This window comes from Papio anubis, chromosome 12, assembly GCF_008728515.1.
Source record: "Papio anubis isolate 15944 chromosome 12, Panubis1.0, whole genome shotgun sequence".
Lineage (NCBI taxonomy): Eukaryota > Metazoa > Chordata > Mammalia > Primates > Cercopithecidae > Papio > Papio anubis.
Genome location: NC_044987.1, coordinates 9,396,224 through 9,414,649, shown reverse-complemented (window position 1 = coordinate 9,414,649; position 18,426 = coordinate 9,396,224). Strand labels below are relative to the sequence as shown.

The 18,426-nt window shown below is 50.0% G+C and overlaps 1 protein-coding gene across 3 annotated transcripts in view; it reads left to right on the top strand.

Annotated features, from left to right (window-relative positions):
• PKNOX2 (PBX/knotted 1 homeobox 2) overlaps window positions 1-13,098 on the top strand; it is a 273,857-nt gene extending 260,759 nt beyond the window's left edge. Inside the window, exons 11-13 of one of the 3 annotated variants that reach the window (XM_031652823.1) lie at window positions 8,744-8,820; window positions 9,696-9,874; window positions 10,913-13,098. In XM_031652823.1, coding sequence (XP_031508683.1) covers window positions 8,744-8,820; window positions 9,696-9,874; window positions 10,913-11,139 — 483 coding nt within the window. In that variant the 3' untranslated portion in view covers window positions 11,140-13,098. The remainder of the gene's footprint in view (window positions 1-8,743; window positions 8,821-9,695; window positions 9,875-10,912) is intronic. The other 2 variants (XM_031652824.1, XM_031652825.1) reach the window with 2 other exon arrangements.
• The last annotated feature ends 5,328 nt before the right edge of the window (window positions 13,099-18,426 follow it).

Sequence of the window (18,426 nt, the reverse complement as noted above, 5' to 3'; positions counted from 1 at the left end):
ACTCAGGAGGCTGAGGCAGGAGAATGGCTTGAACCTGGGAGGTGGAGCTTGCAGTGAGCTGAGATCACACCACTGTATTCCAGCCGGGGTGACAGAGCAAGACTCCATCTAAAAAAAAAAAAAAAAAAAAAAAAAAGAATAGGAAGAATGCCAGTGCTTGTTGGTGGTAGAAGATGAAGGTTAAAACACTTTCTAACAGCATTTTGAGGAGCCAAGCCAGAATGGGGTGCCAGAGGAGAAGTTTCTAGCAATTGCTCTCAACCTCTCTAAGCCTCTCTATCTTTTGAGAATCTGATGAAAGCTTATTTAGATCATTGTGAACATAGTTTCAGGGCATTTGACCCTGAAGTCAGGGGGGCCAAAGGCCTGAGATTCAGCATGCTGACTATAGGGTGACACAGGACCCAGGGACTTGTGAGAAAAGGAACTGTGGCATTGTGTCAATAGGGCACAAAAAGGAGACGCTGAAGGTTCACATGCATCAATCATGGAGTCTTCCCCAGTCGGGTTCTGACCCTGAAAGCAGAGATCAGTTTCCCGCCTGTCCTTCCTGAAGCCCATGGACCCCTCCCCATTTGAACACAGACCTTTAACCAAAGTGGCTTTTAGGACTAGCCAGGAAAACTGCCTGTTTTTAGAATAACTTCTGTCTATGAAAAAAAAACATGATCTAAGTTCCAAATAATGTAACTCTTCACAAACACCCAAATTTCAGGTATGAGACATGATTTCAGCACTAAGGGGGTTGATCATATAACTGGGGAAATAAATGATACACGTAAGCCAGGAGAGGTCAACCCATGACGTGATCAAGTGCTATTATACAAGCACGGACACTCGAGGGGCTCAAGAGCCAGAAGAGTAGGTCCAGGCCGTAGAATCAGGTTGCAAAAGGTTTTTTGACATCATGTTCAGAGGGGGCAGGCAGGATGGGGAGATGTTTGTTCCAGTGACAGACATTAACAGGAAGCATATCATGTGAGGAGCGGCTGAGGGGTCTGGGCATATTTTTCTGCAGAAAAGAAGGCTTGGGCAGCCTGTTCCTTTATGGCAGCATGGTGGAGCACGCGGAGCAAGGACTTTAGAGGCAGATAGGCTTGAAGTTGGTCCAAGCTCTAATTTTACTTACTGTGTGATCTGGAACAGGTTAATGAACTTCTCTGATCTTGCTTTCCTCTTTATAAAATGGAGATAGAAATGCTACCTGTGATGAATAGGACTGATAATAAGTTAGAAAACACAGCGCCTGGCGGGTGGCCATGAGTTCAACAGAAAGGCCTTCCTACCCATCAGAGCAAAGGGCTATGCACTGAGCGATGGTGCCCTTGCAGGCCACTGTCTGACACTTTGTATGTCAGCACGCATAGAAGATGATAGCAAACCCACTAGGCTGCTTACACCTGGAGACCAGCCAGGGAGCTCTTGCTGCTGCAGACTCTGCAAGCCACACCCAGGCTGAGGACACCGCTGTCTGCACACTTATACCTTATTGGGGTATGCTGGCTGAAAGGGGCTCCTGCCCTGTGGGAGAAGCTGGACACAGGGACCCTGAGAGCTCTGTGTAATATTGAGATGTTGGTTAACAGGGTTTGGTTGGAGAAGCTGGCATTTGGGCTGGGTCTTGTGAAGATGGCTAGGATTCAGGATTGGGTAGGAAGAGAAAAAGGAGGGGTCATTTTGGATGACAGTTATCTCTTAGATAATCATCAATGCCACTATGATTCTTATTGGCCAAAGGGAGTGAGCCCTCGCTCCAGGTTGTTGTGGTCATCAAATCCTCTTCACCCCTTATTCTCATCTTGAAGCTTGGGAACAATGCGGCCCCTTACCCCAGCCATGACTGTTTTCATTCCAGACGCTGCTCAGGCATCTGTGCCTGAAGGCCTTTAGCGTAAGGCTACCAGGAGGCAGGAGGTCAGGCCAGCTGGGTTCTTGGTTACATTTCTCTCTTTGTCCCAGAGAAATGTCCCTCAGCCTCCTGCCTGTGGTGTGAGGGTTTTCCCTACCCATCCTGCACTGTAGGGGTCTAGAGAGAAGCTGCCCTCCAACTCCCCAGGGGTGATGGCTGACTGTCAGAGGTATCCCCTGGTGTCGCGCTGTCCCAGGGTGTGTGCCCCGCTGGCAGTGACTCCCCAGGGAAGGAGGAAGATTGACGCTTCTCCATCCAAGACTGAGCCTTGTCGACAACAGGCAAGTCAGCTGCAGGGTTGGATGGAGGAGCTGAAAAGGGAAGGTGTGCAGGAGACCCCTGGGTTGCACTGAGCCTCAGGACACTCCAGAGGGCCTGCAGCTCTAACACAGTCCACCTGAGAAATGGCTGCAGGAGATTTACAGCCTCACAGCATTCCCCAAGAAGCTTAAGACCCAGGTTAGGATAAAATGTCTCCATCATAGTACACAGGGGTTGGGGCAGGCAGGAAAAAAAAAAAAAAAAAAACCCCATTTGAAGAAATGAGAGTATTTGTACGCTCACAGAAGGGGCTGCTGGGAGGCTCCTGCCATCTGCCAGGAAACAACCTGTGGCTTCTTCAGAGACACAGCCGCATGCATCAAGCCACAGGTTTATTTTATTTGTTATTTATTTAGCAAACACTCACAGAGTATGCTAAGCACTGTTCTAAATAGCTTTCACGTATGAAGTCATTTACTGGTACTGATCAGTTTAGCTACACACACACACATATATATACACACATACACACACCTATATACATATATACACATACATATATGCACATATACTCATTTAATTCTTATAACAACCTTGAAGCAGGTGGAATTATCTCTCCCATGTTACAGAAGAAGAAACCAAGTAATTTGCCGAAGGTCTCACGCTGGTTAGAGACAACACAAGGATTCAAACCCGGGCAGTCTGACTCCAGAGTCCATGTTCTCACCTACTTCTAACAGTACTGCCTCCAAGTCTTCTTTAGAGAGGTAACCAGTGTGCCTTAATGGACTCTTAAGTACCCCCTTTTTCTCTTCCACATCCTCCCCAAATATACATTCAACGATAATTGAAAAAGCAGCATTATTAGTAAGTAGAGCAACCTGCTTCTAGGTGGAGCTCCCGGGGGCCCCAATCACTGACGTTTTCCCCACTCCCCTCTAACCCGCAGATGCCCACAGGAAATGGTGAGAAGCACCAGTGACTCTGAAGGCCCCATGTTTGTTCATTCAACAGATACGTACTGAACACTTACTACCTGCCACACGTATTTCCTTGGTGCCAGTGAAGTCGGGTTGAAAAGAAAGACATGGCCCCCTTTCTCAAAACACTTGCAGCCTGCCCCTTGGGATGACAGGTAGTTTAACTACACAGATCACCCTTGTAGTAGGAAGAATCCTAGACAGGGCAAGCGCTCAGAGCTCATAGAAGGGGCATCCAAGAGGGCTTCACTTAAGCAGGGATGGGGATTGGGGGAGGTTAAGAAGGACCCATCTTGCTGGCATTGTGAAGGATAGATTGACACAAACCGGAGGGAAAGAGAATAGTTTTGAGATTGCAGGAAGGTAAAGAACGGGACAGCAGTGTGTTTTCACAGTGGAAAACTACACAGCGATTAAAATGAACAATTACAGTAAAACAGAACCAGCGTGCATGAATGATTCCATTTACATCAGGTTCAAAAACCTGATGTCAACTAGGCCATCAGGTTTAGGATGTAACACAGATAGTAAAACTGTAAAGAAAAGCAAGAAAGTGGTTACTGTAAAAGTCAGGAGATCTTTGGAGAAGCGTTTGGGAGGGACAGAAGGGGGTTTGTGGGGTGCTGGTAGTATCCTATTTTTTTGACCTGGGTGTGGTTACATGGGTGTTTGCTTTTCTTTGTACTTTTCTGAGCGTTCACAGTTTTAAGGGGAGCAGGGATAAAAATGAGAACAAAAATGAAAGAATGGAAAGCCTGAACAAGGGCAATGACTGCAGAAAGAGAAGTTTCTTCGGTGACTTATTGTGCTTCTCTTTATTCTAAAAGCCTTTTTTTTTCCATTTTAACATTTCTGAAATTGGGTACATCCCACCATCGATGGCCTTTTAGATGTGATGGAATGTGGGCATTTTGGGGCTCCCCACTGTCCTGGCTGCCTTCCTCTGGGTCTCTGGCCTTCCTAGAGGGAACCACCCCAGAGTGGTGACTGGCAGCAGCCTGTGGCCCCACAGCCGTCAACAGGGAGAGGAAGGGGAAAAGCGTGTGGTGGCCTCTGGTGCTGTGCTGCTGATGGCAGGAAACCTAATGGAGGCTCGCTGGTCTGAATCAGGCTCCAAGCCCCGCTCCACTGTCTGTGTCACTCCACTCCAGTGTCTGTTGACACTGACAGGCTGCAGCTTCCCATCTGCTATGTCCCTTGGTGACCTGGCCCACCTCGTGGTGAGATCTGCATGGCTAGGAGGTGGAAGGACAATTGCCAATGGGCCGTGCGTGAAAGAAATGTCCAGGCCGGGCGCGGTGGCTCAAGCCTGTAATCCCAGCACTTTGGGAGGCCGAGACGGACAGATCACGAGGTCAGGAGATCGAGACCATCCTGGCTCACACGGTGAAACCCCGTCTCTATTAAGAAATACAAAAAACTAGCCGGGCGTGGCGGCGGGCACCTGTAGTCCCAGCTACTCGGGAGGCTGAGGCAGGAGAATGGCGTGAACCCGGGAGGCGGAGCTTGCAGTGAGCTGAGATCCGGCCACTGCACTGCAGCCTGGGCAACAGAGCGAGACTCTGTCTCACAAAAAAAAAAAAAAAAAAGAAATGTCCAGGGACCTGTGAACCAGCACTGGCTTAGCTTCCTTCTGAACCATGTCTGGGCAGAACTCACTCTTTCAATTGAAAGATGCTTTTAGCGTCAGTTTAGTCCAGATGAGAGTTGCGTTATGGGGCTATGTAGGGAGGTATCAGAGAGAGATGGGAAAGAGTTGAGGTCAGATTTCAGAGGAACTTCCTGGTGGCAACTACAGTGCCGTGAGACACCTACTTGGTGTAAATACCATAATTCCCTTCTCTAGAATCCTTGACTATTCAACTAAATGATGCCTGGAGGCTTTAGTGCATCGCACAGAGCGCGTCAATGGAGCACACAGTCTTACCCTGCACTGTCTCATTAAATCATCCCCATGTCCAAGAGGTAGGCACTGTTTTGCTATTCCCATCTAAGGATGGAAGACATAAAACAAACAAAGGTCACTTGCGTGTGCCAGGGTCACACAGTGTTAAGGGGTGGGTCAGGACTCGATCCCATCTCTGAAGGTCCTTTACTCCCTGGCAGCACTGCCCAGTCGTGTGAGGCTCCAGCTGTCCCTGAGAAGGCTCTGTCATCTTCTAGTCTGTTCTGTACCTCTTTTTCTTTTTTTCCCCTTGCTTTTCATGAGCTGTATATCCTTCTTTTTCAAGGAAGGATTGTCTACTTCCAGAGCACTACTGTCTGGGCCCTTCTCTTCCAACTCCAGGGAGTTCCCTCCAGTAATGAGCAGAGAGCAACCACTGTGGCTTGATGGTTTGCCGTGATCTCATTTGATTCTTCTTCCCGTCCTTGGCCCCAAGCCTGGCCAGTTGTGCTAAAAGTAGCACTGACCCAATCGTGGTCTGTCCAGGGGCCAGGACTATTTTGACTCTGTCCTCAGGAATCATGTGGTCTGAGGTGTGTACAAGCTGGACTGCTCCCATGACCACTCAGATGTGGTGCCAGGAATGTTCTGGCCGACACACCTGTCCCCAAAGCTGCTAAATGCTGCTACTTACCCCGTGGCCCCCCGCGTGTGTCCTGGGATACCGGTTCCGGGAGGGACAGGCGGTGACGACCTGCACCAGGGAGCGGTTAGGGGCTTTATATCCTCATTCGTAAGAGAGCGACCAGCTGGTTTTGGGTGGCACTTGCTTCTCATAGCTCCCCATCAGACTGGAGCATGTTAATCTGTGTATTTGTGACATCCACTCCGAATGGGGGCCCAGCAACAGAAGCCTCCTTAGAGACAGCAAACGTTATTCTTCCAAGGAAGGCTGGAGGATTTCCTCCTCTGGAGGCCGTTAACAGTAGAAGAACTTTTCATCCTACTGGCTTAAACATAAGTCAAGTCCTAGTGCAAGGCTCCTGCCTGGAACGTCATCCTCTCCTCTACTAGAATGGCTTTGCCACTCTTCGAAGTCCAGCTGAAATCCCCTTCCCTAAGGACTTTCTTCTTTTGTCACCAAAGGGGTGCTTAGCACGGACTTCCCATTAATAGAGAGGCTTTTTCCTCCTTTTATTCTTTCCGTCTAGTCTGTGGGCTCTTAACTTCAGATACCTTTTGCTTGCCGGCACCCAGGATGCAGCAGATGCCCTGCATTTGTGGGCTGGTGAACCGGCACAGCCAGGACGGCCGCTAGCTCTGCTCAAGAAACCAGTTTGCATCTCCTTATTGTGCTAGTTCATTCCTCAGTTCCCTGCACAATCCTTCAACATTGGCCTCTTTGCCTGTCTGCAAACTGTGCCTGGTCTGCACACTGGGAATAAACAATGTCTAATAAGATGAGGTCCCTGCCTGAGAGAAGCTCATGGCCTAGTGGGGGACACATATCTTGCCGTCTAGTGGGTGAAAAGCAATCATTCAGAGGCCACCATGACCAGCTTTGCCTTAGGGAGTTGGGAAGGGCCTCGCAGAGGCTGTGATCTGTGGCAGGCCCTCACAGAAGCTCAGAAAGGCACACGAGGACAGGCGGGAGGAAGCGCGCTCCAGAGGAGGGCCAGCACTTGTGAGGGCATGGAGGCACGAAAGGCCCTCGGGCCCGGGAAGGCCAAAAAGTCACCATATTTTTGCTGCATTTTGTCTACAGACCGGCTGGCTATGGAAAAGGAGGTTGCTTGGCTCTTTCCCACAAATAGGGAGGTTGGAGCCAAGCACTAGGGCTTGACCCCACAAGGTGTCAGAGTTCTCAGAGTCCCTGCCCCCCTGCCCCCTGGGGCCGTCTGCACTCCCTCCTCCCGTCCTCCCTCTGCTCCTTCCCAACTCGAATAAAATTGCCTCCTGTAAGGCTGATGTGCCTTCTTTCTTGTTAGAATCTTCATATTGTATGAATCCCAAGTCCCAGCTGCCTTGGCAGGGTGGTCAGGGTCAGAGGTTTGCATTAAAGCAACACATGGTCCTGATCGCTTCATGTGGGGGATGCTGAGGCAGGGAAGAGGCTGCTCTCCTTTTCCACCGATAATGAGAGTACCGCCAAGGCTGCTGATCGCAACCTTTTCCTCAGAAAGTTTTAAGCACCTTCCAACACTGATAATAACAGTATTGGTACCTTTTATTGAGCGTTTTACAAGTGTAATTTCACTTATTTGTTAGATGACTTGATGATGTATAGTTAAGTGATATGCCTGAGATTTCATAGCTAGTCATAATAGAGCCAGATTGTGAGACCTCCCATCTCGGGGACCCTAGACAGCTCAAGCACCACTTTCTAATACCGCTCCAATCAAAAGGAATGATTTTAGCCTGAGGATGCTGGATGGCTTGATCTTCTGCCATAAGAGCCCCCAAACCTCCTCTAGCTTCCAGGACAAAACTGTGCCTTATTCAGATGTTTGCCACACCTTAATTGCACGCCTGCTGGGTGCCAGGCACTGGGCTGTGGCCTGAACAAGTCCTAGGAATGCATAGACTCAGCCATTATGTGGCCTCCCTCCTGATGGGGTCAGGACCCTCTTCCCACTGACACCGAGAGCCTTTTCATCCTTTAATGTGACCTGTTCTGTCTTCCCCACCGCTCTGGCCAGCACCTGTTTCTCTCCTCCTTCTTAGCCTCTACAGTGCTCATCACCCAAACCACAGCATCGAGTGCTCTGTTTTTGCTTTCCTTCACTCAGCAGGCATTTGTATGTCATTTGTATGTGGAAGGCACTGGGGATATATTCAGTATCCTGGTGCCCTCATGAATCACAGTCTGAGAGAGGGAGACAGACGCGTAGTCAGTGCACGGGCTACAGCATGCGGGGGACTGGGAGAGACACCTGCGCCGCTCTCTTTCGCACCTCCACTCAGTCCTGTAAAGTGGCATCGCGAAGCAATGGAAGAAAGACTGGACCCAAATCAGAAGATCTGAGCTGGTGCTACCATCTGGGGGACACTGGACGAGTCATTCCGTCTCTTCATCTGCAAAGTGGGAATAACAATGCCTAACCTGCCTACCTTCCAGAGTTTTAATGATGTGCTTTAAAATTATGATTTTTTTCATGAATAAAATGCATGAAAGCATTTTACAGGTTATAAAGCACTATACAAGTGGTACTTATTATATTTCCCTTCTGTCTCCTAGCAATGCCTAGCATAAATCTGGGCACATAGTAGATATTCAGTAAATATCAGTTAACTTAGATTGATCCATTCACCCCGCTTATCACCTTCTATGGACGTTTGAGGCCACTGGAAACCCTAACACTGACAATGCCTGCTGGGGGTGGCAGTGAGGATCAAGTGAGAAGGACGTGCCTTGGAAGCTGTCAGTACTGAACCATCCTGGTCTTGGGAGACCTCCCTGGCTCCCCATTGTGTGGGCTCAGTTGCGGGCTGGCCAGTCTGGGATGTGGAGTCTCCGGCATGGGGCAGCCTTCCTCCAAGCCCTAGGTCTATTCTCTGTGGGGAGCAAACGTGACACTTCCCCAATTTTGGTTCCCAAACCACTCGGGCTGCCTGGCTCAGGATAGTGTCCATGGCATGGGCACAGTCTCTCGGCGGGGCCAGACCAGCATGTGCCCAGCCCTCACTAGCCTCCGCCTCTCGTTTCAGCACCCCTACCCCACGGAGGACGAGAAGAGGCAGATCGCAGCCCAGACCAACCTCACCCTCCTGCAAGTAAATAACTGGTGAGTGTACACCATCTGCACACAGGCTGCCATATCCAGGGGGCACCTTCTGGGCAGGGGAATGCGTAGCAGAGAAAAGAGACTCCCATGCCAGGATCTGCCTCAATCTCAGCCCAGCTACCATGCCAGTCCCGCCATTTGGGCTAGAAGCAGAAAGCAAGAATCAACACTGGCACCTGTGGCTTCATCTGCAGCTTCTCAGCGCCCTCTGCTGGGACATGGTGTCAGGCACATCCCTGGAAGCTCCTTGAGGAATAGAAAACCCACGCCCACCTAAGCCCCCAGCCCACCTGCACTGCAGAGAGAGACAGGATTGCCCGCACCCGTGTGCTGGAGGCCAGTGCTCATCTGGTCTACCCCACCCCCATGTGAACTGAAACTGAAACGTGCTGCAAAGCTGGGAGTGGGGAGAGGGAGGAAGAGTAGCCATTCTGACCCCACAGGGATGTCAGCGTTCCCAGTCTCTGTGCCTGGCTGGGCTGTCATGGGGAGCTCAGAGAGTGCGGTCTGGCCGGATGGAAGTAGACCCGAGTTGAGGGCCCTGATCCAAGCCCTCAGCCCTCTGGAGAGAAGTCAGAGGTTAGTGCCTATGACTACCATGCTCTCCTCCCCTGTTCAACCTGGAAGGTCTTGAACAAGGATTTCTGACCCCCCCATGCATTCTTCCCATACGACTTTGCAGTTTCCAAGCCCCAGCAGATTTCATGAACTTCTCAGTACCCAGGGCCCTTCTCCCTGCTGGGCTTTTACATCCAGGATGGGAACCCCGATCTGCTCTGTGAAATGGAGTCTGAAGGCAGCTTCACCCTCCCTACCCCCCACCCCAAGGCAATGCAGGCGGTGACTCACCAGGTCTCCACTTTACCTCTGGGCAGGTTCATCAATGCCCGGAGGCGCATCCTGCAGCCCATGCTTGATGCCAGCAACCCAGACCCTGCTCCCAAAGCCAAGAAGATCAAGTCTCAGCACCGGCCCACCCAAAGATTCTGGCCCAACTCCATCGCTGCAGGGGTGCTGCAGCAGCAGGGCGGTGCCCCAGGGACAAACCCGGATGGTAAGAACTGGGGCTGAGCGTACCCTGGACAAGGCCTGGGGGTGCTTCTGGAGCTTCTTTAGGTCAAGCTGTGCAAAGATTCAAGGGCTGTCTCCTTACCTGGGCTCCCATCGCTGCTCTGTCACAGCAATTATCCCTCCCCAAAGCCCTAAAGAAGGGGCTGTTTTTGAACATAATTTAACAGACCAGATGCACTCTCATAAAGACAAGTGGCAGCTGGTGGTCACGCAAGTCAGTGACTGCTCAGCAGAGCCCCCCATGTCCGCACCCATCTGAGTTCCTTAGCACCAGTCAGTATCTGCACAGCTCCTCGGGAGCCAGGGCCATCTATAAATACCAAGGCAGGCAGCTGGCTCGGGAACAGAGGCCAGGAAGAGCTGTTTTCCCAGCCTCTCCATCACACCCTCCATATACACTTTTCTAATTGCCAGTCGCCTAGTGCACAATGAATAATTCAATGAGCCAGACATTTTATAGCTTGGCACATGAAGATAGCTCTGCATGGGGAGTGGGGTGTAGGTGTGTGTGTGTGCACACATAACCTCATGCACACGTGTATGCGTATGGTTGCACACAGGTTCCTTTGTGCTAAGCCATCATCTTATGGGTTATGATGGGGAAAAAAAACGATTTAGGGGACTAGACCAACCTGGGAGAGAATCCCAACTCTGTCATCACTGACAATGTCATCTTGAGCTAATGACTTAACTGTCTGAGACCCTGTTTCCTCCTCTTTAGAATGGGGATAATAATACCTGCCTTACAGAATTGTTAGAAAGTCAAAAGTGGTCAACACATAAAGAAAATGCTCAGTGAATGGTGGCTGGGAGTGCTGCTTCCTGAGATGGGGCAGGAAGTAGCTGACAAGTGAATGGATGGGAGACTTCATACCAGGGCATTGTCCAGCTCAGACTTGGGCAGCCCTAGAAAGAAGTTCACTGCTCTATAAGCCAGTCCATTACACCCTGTCCAACACAGAGGTGCTGGCCCTGACCGGCAGCCCCTGCCTCGTCCTGACCCTTGCTTTCTCTCATGCAGGTTCCATCAACCTGGACAACCTGCAGTCCCTGTCCTCAGACAATGCCACCATGGCCATGCAGCAGGCTATGATGGCTGCACATGATGACTCATTGGATGGGACAGAAGAAGAGGATGAGGATGAGATGGAAGAGGAGGAGGAGGAGGAGCTGGAGGAGGAGGTCGACGAGCTGCAGACGACGAATGTCAGCGACCTGGGCTTGGAACACAGTGACTCCGTGGAGTAGTCGGGCAGCCCAGATGGCACTGATCATCCAGCAGGAGAGGAGTGTCGCCGGGAGGCCTTCAGGGTGGGGGGGAAGGGGACGTGGGCAGGAAGCACCGAGGGAGTTGGGCCCTAGCTTCCCCAAATCAGTAGCTTGAAGAAAGGCAGAGGAGACACCTGTTCCTTCCCAACCACCGAGCTTCAACGAGGACCCCAGTCCCACTTCCCCGGAACTGCCGAGGACTCTGTTTGGCGGGGCCAGTCGAGCAGCCTGTATGGAAAGACAGCAGTGAGATCTGGACTCACCAAATCCCTGAGGACAGATGGCACCCATGGCCCCCACCCATGGAAGGACTTGAGTCGTTTACAAGCCCTGCACTGTGAGGCAGATTGGTGCTGTTCGCAGAGTGGGCCTTTGCTCCGGGGGCAGACTTAGAAGGAAGGGGAGAGACAAAGGGGGACTGAGTTTCATCCCCAGAAGGTTCTCAGCTCCTTTGACAGACATTCAAGGGCAGGAAGGAGCCCCAAAGCATAACCAGTGGCCAGAGGAGTGGGAGGGCCTGAGGCATCACATCTTGCAGATCAGAATGGGATAGAATCCACCGGGCTCCAGCTCATCCCTCCAAGGCCCTGTCTCTGTGCACAGCAACCATGGACATGGGAGAGAGGGATGGGAGGCACAGTCCCCTTCACTCTCTCCTGGAAACAAATTGTAAGCTGGTGGGCTCAACCTGTGGGAGGTTAAGAGGAGTCCCTTCTGGGTTGACTTCAAGAGCCAAGGAAATGGCAGACCCTGGGCTAGGAGCCATATCAAGGTGACTTTGAGGCCACAGCTGTCCCTAGGTGGTCACAGAACTCAGCTCCTGTAACAATAGGACAATGGTGTTTTACCCTAGATGCTCCCACCCTCAGTGCTCCAAACCCTCCATAGACCTTCAGAGAAGGTGAAAACAGGTTATCTGGGAATCTTTCCACCCAGCGGGTCGCCACGGCCATCCCTCTGCTCCCAGGCTGGCTCCATCAGCCTCCAGCTTCCTTTCTTCATTCTGTCCTTCAGGGAAGGCAGAAGAAACATTGGAAGGCATCTAGTCCAGTGGGAAGCCAGGGGTTGGAGAAGGTGCTACATCCCCCTTCCCATCAATATCCAAAATGTGGGGGAGGGCCCAGAGAATGGCACCCAAGAGCCTGTGGGGGTGCCCACCCCACACACCCTGCTGTTCTAACCCTGCTGTCCACAGCCCTGGAGGAACTGGGGCCCCTGGAAGGAGGAGGAGGCTCTCCACTGTCCACCCTAACACATACCCTCCCACCCACCTTCCAGACCCCCTTGGTTGGCACCCTCTCCTCCTGTTCCCTCTCACCCCATGGCTGTGAATGACAGGACTGGTCACATGTGTGTTTTCCATTGGGTTTAATTTAATGGACGTGCAGTTTCATTTGTAACTTGTGCATTAGCCATCTCCTTCAGTGGCAGGATGGGAGTGGCGACCTGGCTCAACTGGAGGGGACCCGCGGGGCTTCCCCTCTGGGGCTTCCCCTCCCCCACCTACTTGGGGTAGAGCAAAAGGATGGTCACTCTTCCGAGGTCTCCCTGAAATGAATGTATTTCTCCCCCAAAAGAGCTGATATTTAATGTTTTAATAGGGATTTTTGAGAAACAAATAACCTTATTTATAATCTGGGTGATCCAATCATTTTTTACTCCCTTTTGATGCCATACATAGAGGAAAGTCTAGCTTTTTTGGCGTGAGACTTTTGCAATGTGCAGTGGGATAAAATGCATTTCCTTTTCTGGTTCGTTTCTCTTGTTCACACACACACACACCCCCCATTCCACTCACCACCTGGACACAGGTGCCCACATCTCTTCCTCCCAGCCCCTCCACCTGCCTAATGTTATGCAACCTCCTTCTGATGTATCCACCAAACCAGTACTGAATGTGGCCGAGACGTTTTCAGTAAATCTTATTACCTACCGTAACCCTGGTGCACAATTCTCTTTCTGTGGTTGCTGTGGCAATCCTTTGCTCTTTTCATGGGACCCGAGGCCAGACAAAATTTGGAGGCCTCAGTATACACCTGACTACCCAGGGAAGGGGACAAGGTAGATGTGCGTCCTGCGTGAGCTCAGCTGCCCTGTCTGGGGAGGAAGAGCCAAGTTCGGCACACTCACCTTGTGTGTGGCCAGTTGTAAGGCAGAGCTAGGGAGAGAAGGCAAGGAAGCTCTGCACTGCCCTCTCCTGGCAGCTTCCCCGACGGCAGCGGAAGCTCGGAATCCGGTCCCTCATCTCATGTCCACCATACTCCACCTCCCTCAAAGGCTTCTGCCTTCCCGTTTCCATCCTCAGCCCACGAGGGATTTTTTTTTTTTTTTTTTTTTTTTTTTGAGACGGAGTCTCACTCTGTCACCCAGGCTGGAGTGCAGTGGCCGGATCTCAGCTCACTGCGAGCTCCGCCTCCTGGGTTTACGCCATTCTCCTGCCTCAGTCTCCCGAGACGGGGTTTCGCTGTGTTAGCCAGGATGGTCTCGATCTCCTGACCTCATGATCCGCCCGTCTCGGCCTCCCAAAGTGCTGGGATTACAAGATTTCATGATTGAAGCTGGTGCCACCACGGCCCCACACCTAACCTCAGTGCCCACTGTTTCCTGATCAGCAGGTGAAAGCCCCAGGCAGCGGGAGGGAGAGGCAGTCTTGGCTGCGGCCTTTCACCCTGGAGCTGTGTCCAGCGGGGAGCCGACCCTTGAATCCCAGGGGTCAGCACCATAATCCCCCAGGCAAGAAGAAACTCAGGGGCAGCTGATCTCCCCACAGAAGTGAGTGGTGGGCCTTCTTGTCACCTCCAGACGAGAGGGTACCTTCCTCAGTCACCCTTGCTGAGAGGTCTGGGGCATCTGTTTAGAAGCAGGAGGGGAGTGCCTTGTTCATGTTCAGGAATTCTGGAGAGTTTGCACGTACTGGCAGATCACCCCATGGCCAGGTGGAAGATAGGGAAGCCAATGGTTGGTTACACAGGCAAAGTGGGCTCCGAGCAGCTCTGGTGGAGTTCCCTGCATCACTGCCCTCAGGAGCCCAATCTCCCTCCCCATCCTCACACCTGGAGAGAGTTCTGCAAACTCAACAGAAACCCCGCCTCTCTGGGCAGAGGGAGAAAATCTTAAGAACTGCATGATCGGAACCTCACCTCCAGAGCTGGGAAGACAACAGTCCTTTAAGACAGTGGTTTCTAAGGAACACACTGTTGAAAGATATGCTACCAAAAAAAAAAAAAAAAAAAAAAAATCCATGCCCAAATTAGCCTAACTGCATATTCTATTTTGCTAGTAGAGTTTCATCATACACATTATTATACTAAAGGCTCTGAAAAATCCTACAGGAAAGAAACCTGTTTAACTTTGTTTCAGTTGTTCCCAGATTTGCTCCAACTCCCTTTTTTTCAAGTAATATCTATTCAAGTTATACCAATAGTCCACAAAACACACTTTAAGGAACACTATTCTAAAGAAATTGCAGAGTAGCCTGTTCTACACTCTCCTCCCTAAGTTTTTCTGTCAAGTTCTACCAGCCATCTTTTCAACCACGCTGCCAACTGAAAGTGGGTTTTTTGTTGGTGTTTTTGTTTTTTGTTTTTTTTTTTTTGAGACAGAGTTTCGCTTTTGTTGCCCAGGCTGGAGTGCAATGGCACGATCTCAGCTCACCGCAACCTCTGCCTCCCAGGTTCAAGCGATTCTCCTGCCTCAGCCTCCCGAGTAGCTGGGATTACTGGCATGAACCAGCATGCCCAGCTAATTTTGTATTTTTAGTAGAGACGGGGTTTCTCCATGTTGGTCAGGCTGGTCTCGAACTCCGGACCTCAGGTAATCCACCTGCCTCAGCCTCCAAAAGTGCTGGGACTACAGACATGAGCCACTGTGCCTGGCCTTTTAAAATTATTATTATTATTATATATTTATTTTTGAGACAGGGTTTCACTCCCATCACCCAGGCCAGAGTACCATGGCACAATCTCAGCTCAATGCAACCTCCACCTCCCAGGCTCAAGTGATTATCCTGCCTTGGCCTCCTGAGTAGCTGGGACTACTGACATGCACCACAAGGCCCAGCTAATTTTTTTGTTTTGTTTTTGCAGAGATGGGGTTTTGTCATGTTGCCCAGACTGGTCTCCAACTCCTGAGCTCAAGAGATCTGCGTGCCTCAGCATCCCACAGTGCTAAGGTTACTGGCATGAGCCACCACTCCTGGCTGAAAGGGGTTTCTGAAATCACCTGAGATGTAGATAGTTGTGTTTTCAGGAGCCGACAACCTCTCTCTGTGCATGACCCAAATGCTACCCAACCCATAAAGACACGCCATAATCCCTGTGGAAATACGAGAGATGGATGATAGGGTGAGGGGTAGGGGAAGGTTTCCTTTACCCCAAAATAGAACTCTGATATCAGGGCTCTGGCAACGGCTCAGACTGACTTCTGCCCCCTACCCTCCCCCCACCCCACCGCCGACCCATCAGGAAAGACCTTTCAAGTTCAGGGATCCTGCTCATGGGAGTTGGTGGCCAGAGCTCAACTTCCTCGATCCAGGATCCCCTCTCCTGCCTTGCATGGGGCCCCATGAGGGCAATGACCGCCACACTGCAACCTGCTCAATTCATTGCTGATGAGTCATTGATTATCTCAGCATGCTTTTCTCCAGCCCTGACTCTGTCCCAGGCACTGTTTTACAAGGACACACCTGCGGCTAACAAAGACCGAGTTCTTTACTTCGGGGAGTTTACATTCTACTAGAAACGACTGAGACTGGTCCAGGTGCGGTGGCTCACAGCTATAATCCTAACACTTTGGTTGTCTGAAGTGGAAGGATCACTGAGCCCAGGATTTTAAGACCAGTCTGGGAAACATAGCGAGACCCGCCCCCCGCCGCCTCACAATATCAACTATTTTAAAATATATATACATGAGAAAAAAGAAAAAAATTGAGACTGAAAGAGTGCTCGTAGCATCCCTGTAATGACTATAACTATGATCTCATCCTTAGCACAGAGATCTCAAACTTCATCATTCAGAGCTGCAGAGCAGGAAGCTTTCAGCTCCACTGCGAGGTTCAGTTTAAATTCCATTTTCAGACCTGTTTTGAGCCATATATTGTTTTTTTTTTTAAATTATGTGCCAACATTTAAAAGTTAGAAGGTTAAACATTAAAAAATCAGATTCCTGGCTTCTCCTGAAAAATCAGACAATCAGGCAACTTGGGACCTATATATTCCCACTCGGCCATGATCGAGTGTAGTTGAATTAACTGCTGCCCCCTAAGGCACGTTCTCCATGTCATCAGGACATTTGCAGCCCCTGTGCTCTCCCCAGCACTGAGGCTGAGGGTTCATTGCCCATTTACTATTGGCTGTCACTGTTTGGGTGACTGGTGGCTTAGTTATGCTTCACCCATGCCCTTTTTTTTTTTACTCCCTCTCACTGCAATATCTAAGTGGTTATTTTTAAGAAGGGAAATACTCATCTCTACTAATTACTCCATAAAGAGTAAGAAGGGCTGGGCGCAGTGGCTCACGCCTGTAATCCCAGCACTTAGGGAGGCTGAGGCGGCTAGATCATGAGGTCAGGAGTTCGAGACCAGTCTGGCCAACATGGTGAAACCCCATCTCTACTAAAAATACAAAAATTAGCTGGGCATGGAGGCACATGCCTGTAATCCCAGCTACTTGGGAAGCTGAGGCAGGAGAATCGCTTGAATCTGGGAGGCGGAAGTTGCAGTGAGCCAAGATCGCACCGTTGCACTCCGGCCTGGGCGACGGGGCGAGACCCCATCTCAAAAAAAAAAAAAAAAGAGTAAGAAAACAAGATAGTCCAAGAGGGAGAGCCCTGCCTTTGGTACAAAATATTGGAGAGAAGATATTTGTTTGTGGGCGTAAAGATACTCCTACCTTTCACTGCAAAGTATACCTGTGTCTTGTATCCAGATATCTTCACTCACACATTTTCTGCCTACCTTGCCTCCCCAGGCAACAGTGAGGCTCGGGGCATAAACATCATCAGGGTTGCTTGTTATAGATACAATGTAGGTTCCACAACCGGTGTTTGCCTCAGATAGCTAGGCAAGACGCTCAGACGTGGAGGAACATTGCTCTCAGAAAATAGTTTTCAATTGTTGGCTGGGCATGGTGGCTCAGGCCAGCACTTTGGGAGGCTGAGGCAGGCAGATCACTTGAGGTCAGGAGTTTGAGACCAGCCTGGCCAACACGGTAAAACCCTGTCTCTACTAAAAATGCAAAAATTACTCAGATGTGGTGGCACGCACCTGTAGTCCCAGCTACTCAGGAGGCTGGGGCATGAGAATCATTGAACCTGGGAGGCGGAGGTTGCAGTGAGCCAAAATAGCACCACTGCACTCCAGTCTGGGCAACAGAGTGAGACTCTGTCTCAAAAATAAAATTTTTTTAAAGAAGAAAATAATTTTCAATTGTCGTTTCAAGCTCCTTGCTTTATAGCTGCTCCTTTAACTTCCTTTAGCCAGATAGGCTACCACCCTCAAGCCAGTGATTCATTCAATACTAATTCCCAGGTGCCCACTATGTGCCTGGTATCCTACGAGGGACAAAGGATGATGAACTTTGCAGAGCATCACAGACCAAGGGACCGAGCACCAAGGACTGACAGAATGGCGGTCACCTCACACACTGCATTTCCACTTTGGCACCTTATTTCCATCCCACAGAGGAGGCAGATTTTATTATACCACTTTCTAGTGTATCTTACACTTTCTATTTCTCAGCCTGTCTCTGGGCCAATCTCATTTAGCCCCTTTGCAAATTAAATGCATCTCATTAAATCGAACCCATTTAGGACAATGCCCTTCAGGTGTGTGCATCTTAGTACATCTTTCATTTTAAGACAAGTGTTTGATTTATTTTTCATCTCATTACGCTCTTTAAAATTATGTGCATCTCATTACACTCAACACACTGAGACAACTTATTTCTGGTATAGACATTACACCCAGTATTATCAGGCAAGAATATGATTTTTTTTTCATTTCATTACAAGCCTTACAATTTATGTACATCTCATTACAATCAGCCATTTAAGACAATTCCCTTCAGTTATGTGTATCTCATTATACCTTTTCATTTTCACATGTTTTTCATCTTATTATTCAGAGAATCTACTACAGGTGTGTATACCTCACATCCACCTGTTATTCCTGTGCATTTCTAGGTTCTAGAAATTCTAGCTGTTTCCACTGATGTGTTGCAAAATTTTTATTCTACCAAATTCATTTAAGGCCAGCTCTGCTCATCTGTG